This window comes from Hylobates moloch, unplaced genomic scaffold (assembly GCF_009828535.3).
Source record: "Hylobates moloch isolate HMO894 unplaced genomic scaffold, HMol_V3 SCAFFOLD_18, whole genome shotgun sequence".
Taxonomy (NCBI): Eukaryota; Metazoa; Chordata; class Mammalia; order Primates; family Hylobatidae; genus Hylobates; species Hylobates moloch.
The window spans coordinates 67,735,277-67,754,017 of record NW_026652293.1 but is presented as its reverse complement, the minus strand read 5'-3'; the positions used below and the strand labels follow the sequence as shown (position 1 = coordinate 67,754,017).

At 43.0% G+C, this 18,741-nt stretch overlaps 1 protein-coding gene across 1 annotated transcript in view; it reads left to right on the top strand.

Annotated features, from left to right (window-relative positions):
- The window catches only part of RBM34 (RNA binding motif protein 34), a 28,576-nt gene extending 11,405 nt beyond the window's left edge, over positions 1–17,171 (top strand). Inside the window, exons 6-11 of the mRNA XM_032136434.2 lie at positions 2,208–2,251; positions 10,693–10,776; positions 10,927–10,990; positions 12,760–12,799; positions 13,062–13,180; positions 16,820–17,171. Coding sequence (XP_031992325.1) covers positions 2,208–2,251; positions 10,693–10,776; positions 10,927–10,990; positions 12,760–12,799; positions 13,062–13,180; positions 16,820–17,104 — 636 coding nt within the window. The 3' untranslated portion in view covers positions 17,105–17,171. The remainder of the gene's footprint in view (positions 1–2,207; positions 2,252–10,692; positions 10,777–10,926; positions 10,991–12,759; positions 12,800–13,061; positions 13,181–16,819) is intronic.
- The last annotated feature ends 1,570 nt before the right edge of the window (positions 17,172–18,741 follow it).

The window sequence follows — 18,741 nt, the reverse complement described above, 5'->3', positions numbered from 1 at the left end:
CTCTACACATGGGTTTTCTCACCTTTGTCCCTTTGCCAGTCCATTTGTTTAGCCCGGAATCCTTCCTTAAGGTACCATTTTTGCCTATGAAAGTATTTTTCAGTATGCGGCTAAAATGTCCCTTCTTCAAAGCTTTTCTGATACTTTATATCATTAAATATTTTTTCCTCTGCATTATTCCTGTACTTTATTGCCTTATGTTGTACTTATTTATTGATATCTTTAATGACAGGATGTAGGCCGGGTGCAGTGGCTGATGCCTGTAACCCAGCACTTTGGGAGGCCAAGGAGGATCACTTGAGTTCAGAAGTTGGAGACCAGCCTGGCCAACATGGCAAAACCCTGTTTCTACTAAAAATACAAAAACTAGTTGGGCGTGGTGGTGGGGGCCCGTAATCCCAGCTACTCGGGAGGCTGAGGTGGGAGAATCGCTTGAACCTGAGAGGCAGAGTTTGCAGTGAGCCGAGATTGTGCCACTGCACTCCAGCCTGGGCGACAAAGCGAGATTCTGTCTCAAAAACAAACAAACAAAATAATACAAAACCAAACAAATAACGGGATGTAGATCCTGTACAGAAGGCACCCAATAAATGTGTTTTGATGATGTCATTCACATGTTGATTATTCATTTAGACATTTCTATGTCTTGTACTGTTTTTTTTGAGGTTTGAGAGTTTGACTATGTTAGCAATTTTAGCAAAATAAACTGCACACAGAAGAAATAGTTAAAATTTCATAGTTTTACTATGTAAACTATCAGGTTACCGAGAAAGAAAATAGGTTTTCCAGAAAATATTTATAATAACTGCCCTACATGGCATTTATGTTCTAGATTGTGAACTTGCAGGGTTGGTATCTTTTCACCTTGATCTTCTCAGTACCTGGCTGCATTTGGCATGTTGTCGACAGCTGTAGTTGTTGGCATGTTGTCGACAGCTGTAGTTGTTGACATGTATTCTGCTTCTTCCATAAAGTTTTCCCTACCTACCCTATCCACTCTTAAAGGAGGCTATAGATGACTGAAAATAAAGTGAACCTGAATATAAAGGGGATTCCCATACCTGCACAATGGACACCATGCATTTTTTTGCCTATTGGAATATATAAACTCTTAGAGATACAGGTGATATAATATGTCTTTTTATATTATTCATCAGTTCAGTTAGACATATTTAAAAATTGTATTAGAATACACGATAAAATGTTAATTCAATTCATAAACATTTCTTTTTCCCTTAACATTTTTCCTTTTTTTTTTTTTTTTTGAGACGGAGTCTCGCTCTGTTGCCCAGGCTGGAGTGCAGTGGTGTGATCTCTGCTCACTGCAAGCTCCACCTCCCAGGTTCACGCCGTTCTCCTGCCTCAGCCCCCCGAGTAGCTGGGACTACAGGCGCCCACCACCACGTCCAGCTAATTTTTTTGTATTTCTAGTAGAGACGGGGTTTCACCGTGTTAGCCAGGATGGTACCGACCTCCTGACCTCGTGATCCGCCTGCCTCGGCCTCCCAAAGTGCTGGGATTACAGGCGTGAGCCATCGCGCCTAGCCTTTTCCTTACATTTTTCATGTATCTTTCATCGTCGGTGTCTCTTCCTGGCGTCCTCCCTGTAGGAGTGAACTGATGCAATTTGAGAGCCCAATATCTTAACTTCTGTCTGGGTTTTTGAGTCCCTGCCTGTTAAATCTGAGCATGATGGTTTCATTGGAAAAACTTATCCTAAGCCACGAGCTTCGTTTCATATAGCATTAGGATGACTGGCTGGGCACGGTGGCTCGTTTGTAATCCCAGCACTTTGGGAGGCTGAGGTGGGTGTGTCATGAGGTCAGGAGATCGAGACCATCCTGGCTAACCTGGTGAAACCCCATCTGTACTAAAAATACAAAAAATTAGCCGGGCTTGGTGGCGAGTGCCTTTAGTCCCAGCTACTCAGGAGGCTGAGGCAGGAGAATGTTGTGAACCCGGGAGGCGGAGCTTGCAGTGAGCTGAGATCATGCCACTGCACTCCAGCCTGGGTGACAGTGTGAGACTCCATCTCAAAAAAACAGAAAAAAAAAAAAAAATTAGGACAATTATTTCTGATTTGTTCATTTCCCTAGAATGTTTTTGATCACAGTATACTGGAGTTAGATATTTAGACTTCACTTAAAATATTAACTTGAGGTAATATTTCAAATACTGTCTTTAATACTTTTTTTTTCTCTTAAAAGATTCCAGCAGAGGGAACCCTATCCAAAAAGTTGGCAGCAATAAAGTAAGTCTATAATCAGAGGAAGGGAGTCACCTTAAACTTCCTTTTTGGCTAAAAAGTGAGACCATTTCTTAAAAATTGCATAGATTTTATTAATATATTTGGATAATAGAGCATGATTGACTCTCTGCTTCTGTATTTGAGAGGCTTTAAATTTGTCACGTTTTTCTTTAAGCCATAATATAAATTATAGAGTCATAGAAAATATTACTGGAAAATGAGCCATAAGAAATTTTAAGAATGTTTTTAGTGTTTGGAAGAGAGTGTAAAGCTTCATGCCTAAATTTTCTCGTACAGATTACAAATGCCATATTTCCTGTGTTTTTCCAGAGAGAATTCATGTTTGCTTGTGCTGGTCACCTGGGTATACTGCCAGCCTGTGACCACTTGGCATTCTCTGTTTGAGGGTTTTGGACCACACTGGTGGTGGCATGTTTCCGGTGCTCAGGGGATTTTTTTGTTTCCCACTCAGTGTCAAGAATGAAACCTGCAAGTCTCCTTGTTCGCCCTTCCATATGGAAGGCTTATTTTTCATTTACCTTCAGTTTTAGGCCTATTTCCTATTAGTCTCATATCTTGGTGTTTTTCTCTCTTAATGGTACCTGAAATGATGAAGTTTATAAGCAGGTATTTCTTTATATTAGATAAAATATAATAATGTACTTTAGAAACATTTCTGGGAATCCTGTTCTGTCAAACTTTTGTATGACAACAGTCCCTTTGGATATCTTGGTGACTTCATTTCAATATTCAGTCTCCATTTGGAGTTATTTGGCCGACCAGGTCTTCGCCAGTTTTTCCTCGTAACCATCACAGTGCCAGGTGTATAGTTAAGACTTGATAAATATATAGATTCCCACAGTGTTTGCTGAGGTAAGCAAAGATGCAGATCCTCCTAGATACCAGGCATTGTTCAGTGCTGTGGAGACTAGAAACCTTAGTAAGATACAGCCCTTCTTTTTGAGTCATACTTTTATTTCTGTATGAGGTTGAAACCCAGGAACCTAAATTTGAACAGAAACAGAGGTTCTGACAGGTATATGTACAAGTACTACTGAGGAGTTTAGTGGGATATGTTAGAAAATTGGAATTTTCACACCATACCATCAGCTTCTCCTCCAGCCCCATCTCATTGTTTTTTTGTTTCTTTGTTTTGTTTTGTGTTTTTAACATACAAGCTCTTGCTCTGTTACCCAGGCTGGAGTGCAGTGGCAAGATCTTGGCTTACTGTAGCCTTAAACTTTTGGGCTCGAGTGATGCTCCCATCTCAGTGTCCCCAGTACCTGGGACTACAGGTGTGCACACCACCCTGGCTAATTTATTTTATTTTATTTTTTTGTAGAGACAGAGTCTCACTATGTTTTCAGGCTGGTCTTGAACCCCTGGCTTCAAGCAATCCTTCTGCCTCAGCCTTCTAAAGCAGTGGGATTACGAGCATGAGCCACTGCCTTTTTGTTGTTGTTTTTAATTTAAAATTTAATGATGGCTGAGTGTGGTGGCTCACACCTGTAATCCCAGCACTTTGGGAGGCCGAGGTGGGCGGATCACCTGAGGCCAGGAGTTTGAGACCAGCCTGGCCAACATGGCAAAACATTGTCCCTACTAAAAATAGAAAAATTAGCGGGGTGTGGTGGTGCATGCCTGTAGTCCCAGCTACTCGGGAGGCTGAGGCAAGAGAATCGCTTGAACCCAGGAGACGAAGGTTGCAGTAAGCCCAGATTGCGCCATTGCGCTCCAGCCTGGGAGACAGAGCGAGACTCTGTCTCAAAAAAAAAAAAAAGAAAAATGTTAAGGAAAAAGAAATGTTTATAAATTAACATTTTATCGTGTCTCAAAATAAATAAATGAAAAAAATTTAATTATACACCTTTTCTCTAGTCAGCCAATTCCCTACCCTAGGCAAGTGTTTTTCGTTTCTTATGTAAGCTTCTAGAGACATCTTAGCATTTAAAAACCGATGCGCATAGATGTTCTTCTTCCCACATAAAACATTTTAACTCACTGGTATTCAACATATGCACTACTCCACACCTTCCCTTTTTCTACTTAGTACAACTTGGAGATCTGTTTATATTGGTGTGAAAGTGATTATTTGTATAGCATTTTTAAAAAATGCCCTTTTTCTTAGAGTATTCTGTAGGTGTGCCTTAATTTATTTTATCAAATCTCCCACTGATGGACATAAAGTTTTTTCCCAGTCTCATGGCCATTACAAATAATGCTAGAGGCCAGGTGCAGTGGCTCACGCCTGTAATCTCAGTACCGTTAGAGGCCAAGGCGGGCAGATCACTTGGGCCCAGGACCTCCCTGGGCAAAATGGCAAAACCCCATCTCTACAAAAAATTAGCTGGGCATGATGCCGTGCACTGTAGTCCCAGCTGCTTGGGAATCAGACGAGGGAACACCTGAGCTCAGGAAGTGGAGCTGTGATTGCGCCACTGGCACTCCAGCCTGGGTGATAGAGTGAGACCCTGTCTTAAAAAAAAAAAACAAAAAAAACCTGCTGTAATATTTTAGCTGGTCATGGAGGCACGTGTTTGTAGTCCCAGCTACTTGGGAAGCTGACGTGGGATGGTCACTTGAGCCCAGGAGCTTGAGGCTGCAGTGAACTGTAATCACACCACTGCACTGTAGCCTGAGCGACAAGCAAGACCAGCTCTCTCAAAACAAAACGAATAATGTTGGAGTAAATGAGTAACCTTGTACTTAGGTAATTTTGTACATAAGCTAAACTTATCTGCAGGATAAACTTCTAGCAGTGGCATTGCTCAGTCAGAAGGGTATTTGCATTCATAATTTTGACTGCTGTCTCGTAGAGATTGCAACCTATTTATGTTCCCACATCTTTACCAACAGTAAAGTTTTTTACTTTACAAAAACAGTATGTTTGCCAGGGAAGATGGCTCGTGCCTGTAATGCCAGCACTTTGGGATGCTGAGGTGGGTGGATTGCATGAACCTAGGAGTTCGAGACCAGCCTGGGCAACATGGTGAGACCCCATCTCTACAAAGAAATACAAAAATTAGCTGGGCAAGGTGGTGCACGCCTGTAGTCCAGCTACTCTGGGGGCTGAGGTGGGAGGATCACTTGAGCCCAGAGAGTGGAGGCTGCAGTGAACCATAATTGCACCACTACTCTCCAGCCTGGATGACAGAGTGAGACCCTATCTCAAAAAAAAAAAAAAAAAAAGTATGTTTTTGAGCTTTGTGATTGTTGGAAACCTGAGTGTGGTATTTCTAATTTGAATTTCTTTTATGAGTGAGCATCTTGTCATGTAATTTAAGAGTCATTTGTGCTTTCTTTTATTTGAATTATTAGTCTTATTGATCTGTGGGATGTTCATGGAATCAGCCTTCTGTAACATGAATTATGAATATTTTTTCTCTATTTGTCATTCGTTATTTATTTATTTATTTATTTAATTTATTTTTTGAGATGGAGTTTTGCTCTTGTTGCCCAGGCTGGAGTGCAATGGCGCGATCTCAGCTCACCGTAATTTCCGCCTCCCTGGTTCAAGTGATTTTCCTGCCTCAGCCTCCCGAGTAGTTGGGATTACAGGCATGTGCCACTACACCTGGCTAATTTTGTATTTTTAGTAGAGATGGGGTTTCCCAATGTTGGTCAGGCTGGTCTCGAACTCACAGTGTCAGGTGATCTGCCCCCCCATGGCCTCCCAAAGTGCTGGGATTACAGGCATGAGCCACTGCGCTGGGCCTTATTTTATTTTTAAGAGATAGAGTCTTGCTTTGTTCTCCAGCAGAAGTGCAGTGACTCAATCATAGTCCACTATAGCCTGAAATTCCTAGGCTCAAGTAATCATTCTGCCTCAGCCTCCCGAGTAGCTGGGACTACAGGTGTACACCACCACACCCTAGTTTGTTGGCTTTTTGACTTGGCTTATGGGAAATTTTGCCATGTAAAACTTTTTTCCTTTTTCTTATAGCCAAAATGTTTAAAACCTTTTTTTTTTTTTTTTTTTAGTTTATTAAGGCTACTTCCAGTAAACTGCACATATTTGACATGTACAATTGTACGATTTTAACATATGTAGGCAATCTTGAAACCACCGCCATAGTCCAGATACCGAACACTTTATCACCTCGAGTTTCTTCCTAATCCTCTGCAATATGTCCCTCCACCTCTGTCCTCTGGCAGCCATTCACTTGCTTTCTGTCTCTATGTGTTAGTTTGCTTTTTCCAGAATTTTATATAAGTAGAGTCACCATACAGGATGTACTCTTGTCTAACTTGCTCAGCATAATGATTTTGAGGTTTGTTTTTTTGTGGGAGAGGGTTGATGGAGGGGAACAGTGTCTTGTGCTGTCGCTCAGGCTGGAGTCCAGCGGCACGATCATAGCTCACGGCAGCCTTATCACCTGGGCTCAAGCAGTCCTCCTGCCTCAGCCTCCTAAATACCTGGGACTACAGGTGCTCGCCACCACATCCGGCTGATTTTTAAGTTTTTAGTAGAGCCAAGGTGTCACTAATGCCCAAGACTGGTCCTGAACTCCTGAGCTCAAGTAGCCCTCCTGCCTTTGCCTCCCAAAGTGTTGCAATTACAGGCTTGAGCTACCGTGCCTGAGATATGTTCTTATTATTGCAATGCATTGGGAATTAATTCGTTTTTATTGCTCAGTAGTATTCCATTGTATGACAGTACCATTTGTTTATCCATTCACCTGTTTATTGTGTTGTGTTGTGTTGTATTTATTGTGATGTATTGTATTGTACTGTATTGTATTGTATTGTACTGTATTGTATTGTGATGGAGTCTTGCTCTGTTGTTCAGGCTGGAGTGCAGTGGCATCATCTCTGCTAACTGCAACTTCCATCTCCCGGGTTCAAGTGATTTTCATGCCTCAGCCTCCCAAGCAGCTGGGATTACAGACACATACTACCATGCCCAGCTAATTTTTTCATACTTTTAGTAGAGATGGGGCTTTGCCATGTTGGCCAGGCTGGTCTAAAATTCCTGACCTCAGGTGATCCGCCCGCCTCAGACTGCCAAAGTGCTGGATTATAGGGCTGAGCCATCACACCCAGCCCCATTCACCAGTTTATGAACATTCAGGTTATTTCAGCCTTTGGCTATTATACATAAAAATGCTAAAAAATATTTGGGTACGGATCATTTCTTTTGAGAAACTGCCTGGTTGGATTGCCAGATCTTATGGTATATTTTAGCTTTCTAAGAAGCTGCAAAATTGTTTTCCAAAGTGCTTGTACCATTTTACATTCCTACCAGCTATCATCGATGAGAATGTCAGTTGCTTCACATCCTCACCAGCACTTGGCATTGTCATTTAATTTTAGCCATTCTAAAGGTTTGTCAACCACAGTGACTAAAGATGTTAAGCATCTTATGTGCTTACTATTTTGTATCTATTCTTTGGTGAAATGTTGGTACAAAAATTTTGCCCATTTTTTAGTGACTTTTAAATTACTTTTATACAATTGTAAGGAGTTATTTATATATTCTAGATATAACACCTTTTCCTGCTATGTGTGTTTCAGATATTTTGCTCCAGTTTGTGGCTGGGTTTTTTAGAGGTGTCTCTCTTTTTTTTTTTGAGATGGATCCTTGCTCTGTCACCAGGCTGGAGTGCAGTGGTGCGATCCCAGCTCACTGCAACCTCCGCCTCCCGGGTTCAAGTGATTCTCCTGCCTCAGCCTCCCAGGTTGCTGGGATTACAAGCGTGCGCCACCACGCTCGGGTCATTTTTGTATTTTTAGTAGAGACTGGGTTTCACCATGTTGGCCAGGCTGGTTTCGAACCCCTGACCTCAGATGATCCACCCACCTCGGCCTCCCAAGGTGCTAGGGTTATAAGCATGAGCCACCGCGCCCGCCCAGAGGTGTCTCTTAAAGATGGAAAGTTTTACGTTTTATTGAAGATCTCATTTAGAGAGTGCTGTTGTTGGCCAGGCACAGTGGCTCATGCCTATAATCCATTACTTTGGGAGGCCAAGGTGGGCAGATCACCTGAGGTCAGGATTTCAAGACCAGCCTGACCAACGTGGTGAAACCCCGTCTCTACTAAAAATACAAAAATTAGTCAGGTGCGGGGTGTGCCGGTGGCGTGCGCCTGTAATCCCAGCTACTCAGGAGGCTGAGGCAGGAGAATCGCTTGAACCCAGGAGTTAGAGGTTGCAGTGAGCCGAGATCGTGCCATTGCACTCCAGCCTGGACTGCAAGAGCGAAACTCCGTCTCAAAATAAAAAGAGTGCTATTGCTTGTCAGTTGGCTTGGTAGTCTGGTGGGAGTGGGCGCAGCAGGGTCTCTGCTGTCTTGTTTTAGTGTTTCTGTGTCTCAGGAGTGCACCTGATCAGGGCTTTTTTCCTGGGGCAGCCAAGCTGTGCCAATGCCTTGTACCTTTAGTGGGGATTGTGCAGAGGATGTTTCCCACCTCTCCCCCGGTAGCTGGACTCCTCCCTTTCTCCGGCTGTAGGGGTCTTCTCTGTGCCCTGGAGTGACAGAGTTTGCTATCCCTCCCCTAGCAGCTTAGCCTTCTCCTCCATCAAGAGAAGAATCCAGATGGGGCTTTGTGCCTTTCCCACACTTTGGCCATTCCCTCCTTCAGGCCTGCGGCACCCATGGCTGTGATCTCAGCCTTTCCCATGGAGTGGAGGTCAGTGGGGCAGATCCTGAGGATGGGTGCACACTCCTGCATCAGCAGCCTCCAGGACTTCTGTTTCAGGCCCAGCCCACGCTGAGCTCTAGTGTTTTAGTGAGATCATGGCTGGAATCTTTCTTGCTTGTCTGGTGCCCAGCATTTTGCCCCTGTGCTTGGCCATCATAGAGCCAGTAGAGCCAGTGCTTCCTCTGTCTCTCGTTGGAGGGAGCAGGCCTGTCCTTAGCTTCTAGCTGCTGGCTTTCCCCAAGACTTCAGCTCTCTGATGGCTGCAACAAAAGTTATGATGCTAGAGGTTATCTGGTTTCTTCTTAACTGGTAAGAGCAGGAGTGATGCACTTTCTGGCTTTTTACATTCTAGATGGAAGCGGAACTCCAGCATTTGTTCCTGGGGGTGCACTAGGATGTGATGGATTTGGATGTTGTCAGCAGCTGTGTGTTGTGTGAAAGAGCAGGGCTCTACAGTCAGCTAGACTTGGTTTCAGTCCTAGGCCAGCCACTTGTTGCCATTTCATCGCAGTCACGTACCTCTTTCAGTCTCAGCTTCCTTATTCATAAAATCAGAAAAAAACACCATGTTGGAGATGTGAGATTAAATGAAATACATAAAATGTCTAGCTGAGTGTCTGGTATATATTAGGCATTCAATAAATCACAGCTGGTTTAATCAATACAAAAGCATTAGTATAGTATATTATTACAGAATGCCATCAGTCATGTCAGGCACTATTTTCCAGTTCCTTCTTGATGATACTCATTTGTGTAGTAGCATTTTTGTTACTTCAGAACAGTAGGTTGATGTCTTCAGGGAAAGATCTGTGTTCATTACTAGGTCCTTTTTGCTAACTCCTCCCATCCAAATTATATCACCATTTTGCAAACCTAGTGACTTAATGAGTTTAGGCATTTAGTAGCAGCAGTTGCAGTCATTGACAAAAGGGTAAAAACCAGTCATAACATGACTCCTTGGAAAGAACACAACACCCACCAGCAGTCGCGACAAAGGGGTCATGTCTGAGTCTGATCCATTCTTTGGATGCAGCTGCCAGTTTACAAGAAATGTAGAGGACAAAGGTTTATGTTGAACTACCTGATGAGCTTGCAGTTGCAAAATCCAGGCTGTGGGGAATTCTGCAGGCCAAACAGTGAGATAAAGAGATACAGAGAAAACTGTAAATTAAACAAGATTCAAAAGACATATCAGGTCAAAAGAATAGACAAGACCAAAGTATGATGTCTAAGAATAGACACTTGGTTGATAAAACCACAAAGATGTGCAGGGAAGTAGTTCCTATAAAAATGGGAATGGTGGTTGCTTTTGGAGGGAAGGAGGGGCTGCAACTGGAAAGGGCCACAGAGAGGCTTCTGAGCAGGCTACAAGGCACGTTGAGCTGTTGTTAATTTGCTCAGCTATACGTAGTTTGTGCACTCTTCTATGTGGGTGTTTTACAGTAAAGAGGAAAACTCACGTCTTTCACAACTGTTTATGTGTGTGTTAGATACGGACTGCAGCTGTCAGTTTTTAGTTCTTGTATGGTTCTCAGGGATTCATATACACGGTCCATCTGTTTTCTCATGGTTATGACTCCTAAGAAAGTATGGGTTGTGTCTCCACCAATATCTTTGTAAGTTGTGTGTTATTTTTTGAGTTATTACTAAATATTTATTCAAAGAGATGAAATGTCCACCCAGGAATTCTTGTCATGTGTGTTGATTGAGAGTTGAAAACAAGCTGGATTTTTTTCTAGTGACTTTGAGGCTAAGAAACTTTACCTTGTCTCTCTTTTCTTTCTTTTTTTTTTTTTCCGTGTAGACGTAAAATTCATCCTGATCAGAAAAATATTAATGCCTATGTTGTGTTTAAGGAGGAGAGTGCTGCCACGCAAGCATTGAAAAGGTAATTTTATCCCTTAGGTTTGAACAGAATAATTGTCCTGTAAGTATGTATGAGTACCTTTTTTATTCTTTGGTTTCACTTTAGCATAGATGTTTTAGTAATTGAGTGCTCATTTTTAACAACCATTTTCCCTTTGTATTTAAAACATAGAAATGGGGCCCAAATTGCAGATGGATTTCGTATTAGAGTTGATCTCGCATGTGAGACCTCATCTGTAAGTAGTACTTGATTTGTTTAAAGAACGAGAGCTTTGTAGAGAGAAATCTTTCCTTCCAGGCTTTTCCTGGAAGAGGACTGGAATCAGCAATGTGAGGGAAGCACAGAAGGAAACAGCCTATGTCCTCTGTGGTTACAGAGTTGACGGCAAGAGAGGCACAAGGACTGAGGTCAACATTCCCTTCAAAAATGTAGTCCTGGCTGGGCACAGTGGCTCATGCCTGTAATCCTAACATTTTGGGAGGCCAAGGTGGGAGGATCACTTGAGCCCAGGAGTTAAGAGCAGCTTGAGCAATGTAGCAAGACCCTGCCTTTACAAAAAAAAAAATTAGTCAAGTGTGTGATGCATGCCGACAGTCCCAGCTACTCAGAAGGCTGAGGTGGGAGGATCACCTGAGCCCAGGAATTTGAGGCTGCAGTGGCACGATCACAGGGCGACCCTGTTTCCTAAAAAGAAACAAAAACATAGTCCTCTTCAAATAATCATAATTAGGTCAGAAGGTACATTAGACATCATCTGGTCTAACACATTATAGACCGAGGTCTAGAAAGTTCAATTATTCATTAGACAGTTTTTAGTACATACTGTGTCAGAGATACAGTTCTAAGACATAGTCTCAACTTCCTAGGAGCTGACAGTATATATTAGGGTCGGAGTGACAGATCATGTCACTGTTGTATAAGTACTGTCATCAATGCACAGGATGATTTGTCAGCTCAGGATTGGGACATTTGACTTGGGGATATGCCAGGAAGAAGGGACAAGGCAAGTTTCCAGGGGAATGAATTTCGTAATAGTCTTGAAAGATGAGGAGATAGAACTTACCTTGTGGAGAAGGGGGTGAAAAAAAGAAAGAAGAGAAGGCTTATGTAGACCAAAAGTGGTGTAAAGGCCGAGGGCCATGTCTGGGAGGAAAAACACAGTATAAATGGTGAGGACATAAACTAATTCACTCAGGAGATGGCAAGAGCTTGATGCAATTATTAGGTGGGTGAGGTATGTAAGAGTTGCTGTTGGACAAATAGGTAGAGGCCAAATCATGAAGGCCTTGTCTACCATGCTTCACACAGAGGAGTCTGGATTTTATTCAGGAGCTATTCTAAAAATTTAAACTGAGTGACATGACCAGATTTGGACTTGACAAAGGTGCCTAGAAATGAATGAAGGACAGTTATAACAGTTCACCCACAGAAACATAGAGTGCATTTCTGTTGATATCAAAGCAACTTAGTGGAGAAATGACAACGACCTGGATGAAAGCCTTGGCTTGACTTGGGGACCCACTACAGGGTCAACAAACTATGATAGAGAGCCAAGTCTACGTACTGCTTTTTTTTTGTTAATAAAGTTTTCTTTTGACACACAGCCACATCCATTCATTTGTGTATTATCCATGGGCCGTTCTCAAGGTGTAATGGCAGAGTTGAGTAGTTGCAACAGATTCCACATGGCCTGCCAAGCCTATAATATTTGCTATCTGGCCCTTTACAGAAAATGTTTGCATGCCCCCAATATAGCAGGCCATTCCTGATCCCTACCGTGTGTCAGTGCCAGCTGTGAACAAAAGGCCACTCCCTTCCTCTGGTACCCACACACAGTCCAGCAGGGAAGACAGAAGAAACAGAATCAAAGAACATGATGTGTGGTTAAATTAGAAGATGGGTGACCTGTCAGATATAGGGGGAAGGAGGGGATAGGGAGGATTTTCGATGACTTCCATTTTCTGGTCTAGTGAGTGATTTTTATTAACTGTCTTTTTGTTTCAGAGAGACAAGAGATCGGTTTTTGTGGGGAATCTCCCTTATAGTAAGTTTGTTTAAACAAAGTACAGTTAATGTTACTAAATAAATAACAAGGAAATAAGAACTGAGTAGTAACTTAATGTTTTGATTAAGACTAATTTTAAAGCATGCAATGTGTTTGCCGTGGCAGCACATGTACTAAAAAGTGTGCAATATAATGGCTTATTTTCATGGGACCATGCTTAACTAGCTGTATTATTAAACATCTCCATGTTTCTGAGGAGCTCCCAACTCTTTACTTCCATTTTGGTTGAATTTGTTTTCAGAAGTTGAAGAATCTGCCGTTGAGAAGCACTTTCTGGACTGTGGAAGTATCTTGGCCGTGAGGATTGTGAGAGACAAAATGACAGGCATCGGCAAAGGGTTTGGCTACGTGCTTTTTGAGGTATGGGAGACTAATGCATTGTCACTGTCCTTCGAAGTGCCCTGGGAGGCATTGACACTGTTGCATGTCATCATTGAGACATAACTTTCACTTCCATTCTAAAATTCCATCTTAAGAAAACTGGGCTGGGTGCAGTGACTCATGCCTGTAATCCCAGCACTTTGGGAGGCCGAGACGGGTGAATCTCTTGAGCTCAGGAGTTCAAGACCAGCTTGGCCCACATGGTAAAACCTCGTCTCTACTAAAAGTACAAAAATTATCCGGGTGTGGTGGCGGGCGCCTGTAATCCCAGCTACTCAGGAGGCTGAGGCAGGAGAATCGCTTGAACGCGGGAGGTGGAGGTTGCAGTGAGCCAAGATCGTGCCACTGCACTCCAGCCTGGCCACAGAGCAAGACTCTTATCTCAAGGGAAAAAAAGATACAAAAAATTAAAAAATTAGCCAGATGTGGTGGCTCATATCCATAATCCCAGCTACTTGGGAGGCTGAGGCAGGAGAATCACTTGAACCTGGGAGGCAGAGGTTTTGTTGAGCCGAGATCACACCACTGCACTCCAGCCTGGGTGACAGAGCAAGACTCCATTTCAAAAAAGAAAAAACTGGCCAGTCGTGGTGGCTTATGCCTGTAATCCCAGCACTTTGGGAGGCCAAGGCGGGCGGATCATCTGAGGTCGGGAATTCAAGACCAGCCTGACCAACATGGAGAAACCGCATCTCTACTAAAAATACAAAATTAGCCGGGCATGGTGGCACATGCCTGTAATCCCAGCTACTCGGGAGGCTGAAGCAGGAGAATTGCTTGAACCTGGGTGGCAGAGGTTGCAGTGAGCCGAGATTGCTCCATTGCACTCCAGCCTAGGCAACAAGAGCAAAACTCTGTCTCAAAAAAAAAAAAAAAAACGAAAACAAGAAAAGTGAATTTATAACCTGCCGTAATATATTGCTACAACTGCACCTACCCAAAAGATGTCCCAGTTCTTTCTTCATATTAGTTAAGTGTTTTCGATCCTGGATATTAGAAGAACTAAATCACTGAATCTTCTCCACCTTCTATATGATAGAGTAAATAATTGACATTAAGGTATAAGAAAGTTTTATTCTTTGTACAAAATTAGTTATATTTAGTTCACTAATTTTTAACCAGTGTTTCGTGCCTGACAATATTAAGGAGTAAAAGAATATACAGGCCGGGCATGTTGACTCGTGACTGTAATCCCAGCACTTTGGAGGGCTGAGGCGAGGGGAATGATTAATGTGAGGACTTCAAATCCAGCTTGGGCAACATAGGTAGACACCGACTCTACAAAAAAATGTATAAGTAAGGCTGGGTGCAGTGGCTCATGCCTGTAATCCCACCACTTTAGGAGGCCAAGGCAGGTGGATTGCTTGAGCCCAGGAGTTCAAGACTAGCCTGGGCAACATGGCGAAATCCCGCCTCTACAAAAAAATACAAAAATCAACTGGGCGTGGTGGTGCATGCCTGTAGTACCATTTACTTGAGGGGCTGAGGCAGGAGGATCACCTGAGCTTTGGGAGGTCGAGGCTGCAGTGAGCCACCCAACCTGGATGGCAGAGGGAGACCCTGTCTTAAAATAAGAAAGAAAAATTAAAAAATAAAAATCTAGCTGGTCATGGTGGCCAGCGCCTGTGGTCCTATCAGGAGGCTGAGGCTGGAGGATTGCTTAAGTACGGGAGGTCAAGGCTGTAGTGAGCCGTGATTGCACCACTGCACTCCAGCCGAAGTGACAGAGACCCTATCTCAAAACAAAAAATCATCTGTTGTCATCCTTTGATATCCACGGTGTATTGGTTCCAGGATCCCTCTCACATAGCAAACAGTATATATGTCTGCAGATGCTCAAGTCCCTTACATAAAATGGCACATTTGCATGAATGTATATTGTTATATATAATAAATTTTTTTATTCTCATATTATTTGTTGTTTTCAAGTATTTTCTATCTGCAGTTGATTGAATCCTCTGATACTGAACTCACGGATTTGGGGAGCTGACTGTACATACTATGTGATGTCATAAATTTTTCTTCTCTCAGTAACAACCCATTACTACATTTCCTTTCAGTTTTTCCTTGTGCTGCCATTTTTATAGTTGAACTTCTCTCTGTGAACTTAAATTGTGTTTACATCCTATTTTATGTTGTTTTCTGTTATGTAAGCATGTTCCATTGAGTGATATAACAGAGTTTATACTGTCATTTCTCTCATGTTAGACCTTGGTAGAATTCTCTGTTTTTCCCTGTAATAATGAAATTGCAGTGGTTATGTGTTTTTTGTTTTTGAGACAAGAGTCTCACTCTGTTGCCCAGGCTGGAGTGCTTTGGCACGATCTCAGCTCACTGCAGCCTCCGCCTCCCAGGCTCTAGTGATCCTCCCATCTCAGCTTCCTGAGTAGCTAGGACTACAGGTGTGTACCACCACGCCTGGCTAATTTTTGTATTTTTTTGTAGAGACAGGATTTCACCATGTTTCTCAGGCAGGTCTCGAACTTCTGAGTGCAAGTTATCTATCCGCCTTGGCCTCCCAGAGTGCTTGGATTATAGGTGTGAGCCACCCCACCTGTCCTGGTTATGTTTTTTTCCCCAAAAGTTTGGATTGTAGATTACTTAAGATAGATCCCCATTAGGATATTACTAGGTTAAGATGTGTTACCATTTTGAAGATGCCTGATAAGAATTGCCTGGTAGCTTTTTTAGAAAGATAGTCACAGCATTTGTTGCCATTGTTACTGTATTGTAGTTATCTTACTGCTTCTCTGCTCCCTGTCTTCTATTACTTGATAAGTTTCTAAAGTCCTTTAACAAACATCTCATGGATATTCAGGGTTGTTAGCATTAATGGCTCTATATTAGAACAGAAGTATAACAGAATTTTGGATCTAAATGGAACCCTATAGGGTGTCTAGTCCAACATCTCAGGTACCGTAATGGAGAGTTCCCTGCCCTCTGCTCAGCTAATACAATGGGGCTTTGACAGAAAGATGGCTATACGAAGGAGGTTTATTGGTTTAAAATATTGCATATGGGGGCCAGGCGCGGTGGCTCATGCCTGTAATCCCAGCACTTTGGGAGGCCGAGGTGGGCAGATTACAAGGTCAAGAGATTAAGACCATCCTGGCTAACATGGTGAAACCTGTCTCTACTAAAAATACAAAAATTAGCTGGGTATGTTGGCCTGCGCCTGTAATCCCAGCTACTTGAGAGGCTGAGGCAAGAGAATCGCTTGAACTCAGGAGGTAGAGGTCACAGTGAGCCGAGATCGTGCCACTGCACTCCAGCCTGGCAACAGAGCGAGACTCCGTCTCAAAAAAAGAAAGAAAAAAAGCCAATATTGCATATGACTAATCTAGTTTAGAACCTCATTTTACAATGAAAAAAACAAAACAAAACACGAAGCCTGTAGCATTGTGACTTAGCTGAACATTTCACAAGGCAGCTTGAGTGCTTTCTGGGGAAACACTGGTGAGGAGCATGGTGATAAGGATGCTGATACACTTGGGATTGGATGGGGCTTATCTGTGCAAGCTCGAAAGTCATTCTCTGTTAAAGTGACACTTTCACTAGTTTCTTTGCAGATGAGTTTCTGGTAGAAATTAATGTGTTGTGTTTTCTTTTGATTTGCAGAATACAGATTCTGTTCATCTTGCTCTGAAATTAAATAATTCTGAACTCATGGGGAGAAAACTCAGAGTCATGCATTCTGTTAATAAAGAAAAATTAAAACAACAAAATTCAAATCCACGATTGAAGAATGTCAGTAAACCTAAGCAGGGACTTAATTTTACTTCCAAAACTGCAGAAGGACATTCTAAAAGCTTATTTATTGGAGAAAAAGCTGTTCTCCTTAAAACGAAGAAGAAAGGACAGAAGAAAAGTGGACACCCTAAGAAACAGAGAAAACAGAAATAACAACCAGGAACTGCTTTTTCTTTTCCTGTTGAGTACTGCTAATAAAAGTGCTGTTATCTGCTGATAGCATTGTCTGCTAATCATGTGTTGAGTTTTATACTTTTTTATGGATGGTGTATGTGAAATGTGGAGACTTCCACATTCTCAATTTATTCACGTTGTGATACTACCTTTGACGGTTTTTTTGTTTTTTGAGATGGAGTTTGGCTCTTGTCTCCCAGGCTGGAGTGCAGTGGCGTGATCTCGGCTCACTGCAACCTCTGCCTTCTGGGTTCAAGTGCTTCTCCTGCCTCAGCCTCCCGAGTAGCTGGGATTACAGGCGCCTGCCACCACGCCTGGCTAATTTTTTGTATTTTTAGTAGAGACGGGGTTTCACCATGTTGGCCAGGCTGGTCTCGAACTCCTGACCTCAGGTGATCCACCCGCCTTGGCCTCCCAAAGTGCTGGGATTACAGGCGTGAGCCACCGCACCCAAGCCTCCTTTCTCTTTCTTTTGCCTATTAAACCTCTGCTCTTAACCTACTGCATGTGTGCTCAAGTTCTTGATTTCCTTGGCATGAGGCAACGACCCTTGGGTATTACCCCAAACGACGTCGCTTCAGTATCTCATTTTGTTGCCCAGGCTGCTCTCAAACTGCTGGACTCAAGCGATCCTCTCACCTTGGCCTCCCGAAGTGCTAGGATGACAGGAATGAATCACTCATCAATTCCAAGGGGCTAGAACTCCCAGGAACTGGGGACAAAGGCCAGCCAAATTCTTTATTACACAACCTGGTGTTACTGGAAAAGGGCCCGGATCCGGACCCCAACAGAGGGTTCTTGGATCTTGCCTAAGAAAGAATTTGGGGCCAGTCCACAGAGTAAAGTGAAAACAAGTTTATTAAGAAAATAAGATTGGTTGCGGTGGCTCACGCCTGTAATCCCAGCACTTTGGGAGGCTGAGGTGGGTGGATCACTGGAGGTCAGGAGTTTGAGACCAGCCTGGCCAACATGGTGAAACCCCATCTCTACTAAAAATACAAAAATTTGCTGGGTGTGGTGGCATGTGCCTGTAATCCCAGCTACTGGGGAGGCTGAGGCAGGTGAATCGCTTGAACCGGGGAGGTGGAGGTTATAGTGAGCCAAGATCATACTACTGCACTCCAGTCTGGGTGACAGCAAGACTCCGTCTCAAAAAAAAAAAAAAAAAAAAAAAAGTGAAAGAAGGGGTACTTCATAGAATGGTGCATACCCTAAAGCAAGAGAAGGAACATGTCCACCTTAGGTACAATGCTTGTTTATATTGAACAGCAAAAAAATAATGGGGAAGATGTGCACAAGAGCTTGTGACAAAGGATTTTTTTTTCTGTGTTTGTTTTGAGACAAGGTCTTACCCTGCCACCCAGTTTGGACTGCAGTGGTACAATCATAACTCACTGCAGCCTCAACCTCCTGGGATTAAGGGATCCTCCTGTGTCATTCCCCATGTAGTTGGGACCACAGGTGCGTGCTGCCACACCTGGCTAAGTTTTTAATTTTTTTGTGGAGACCGGGTCTCAGCCTGTTGCCCAGGCTGGTGTTGAACTCTTGGGCTCAAGCTATCCGCCCATCTGGGCCTCCCAAAGTGCTGGGATTACAGGTGTGAGACACTGCCTGGT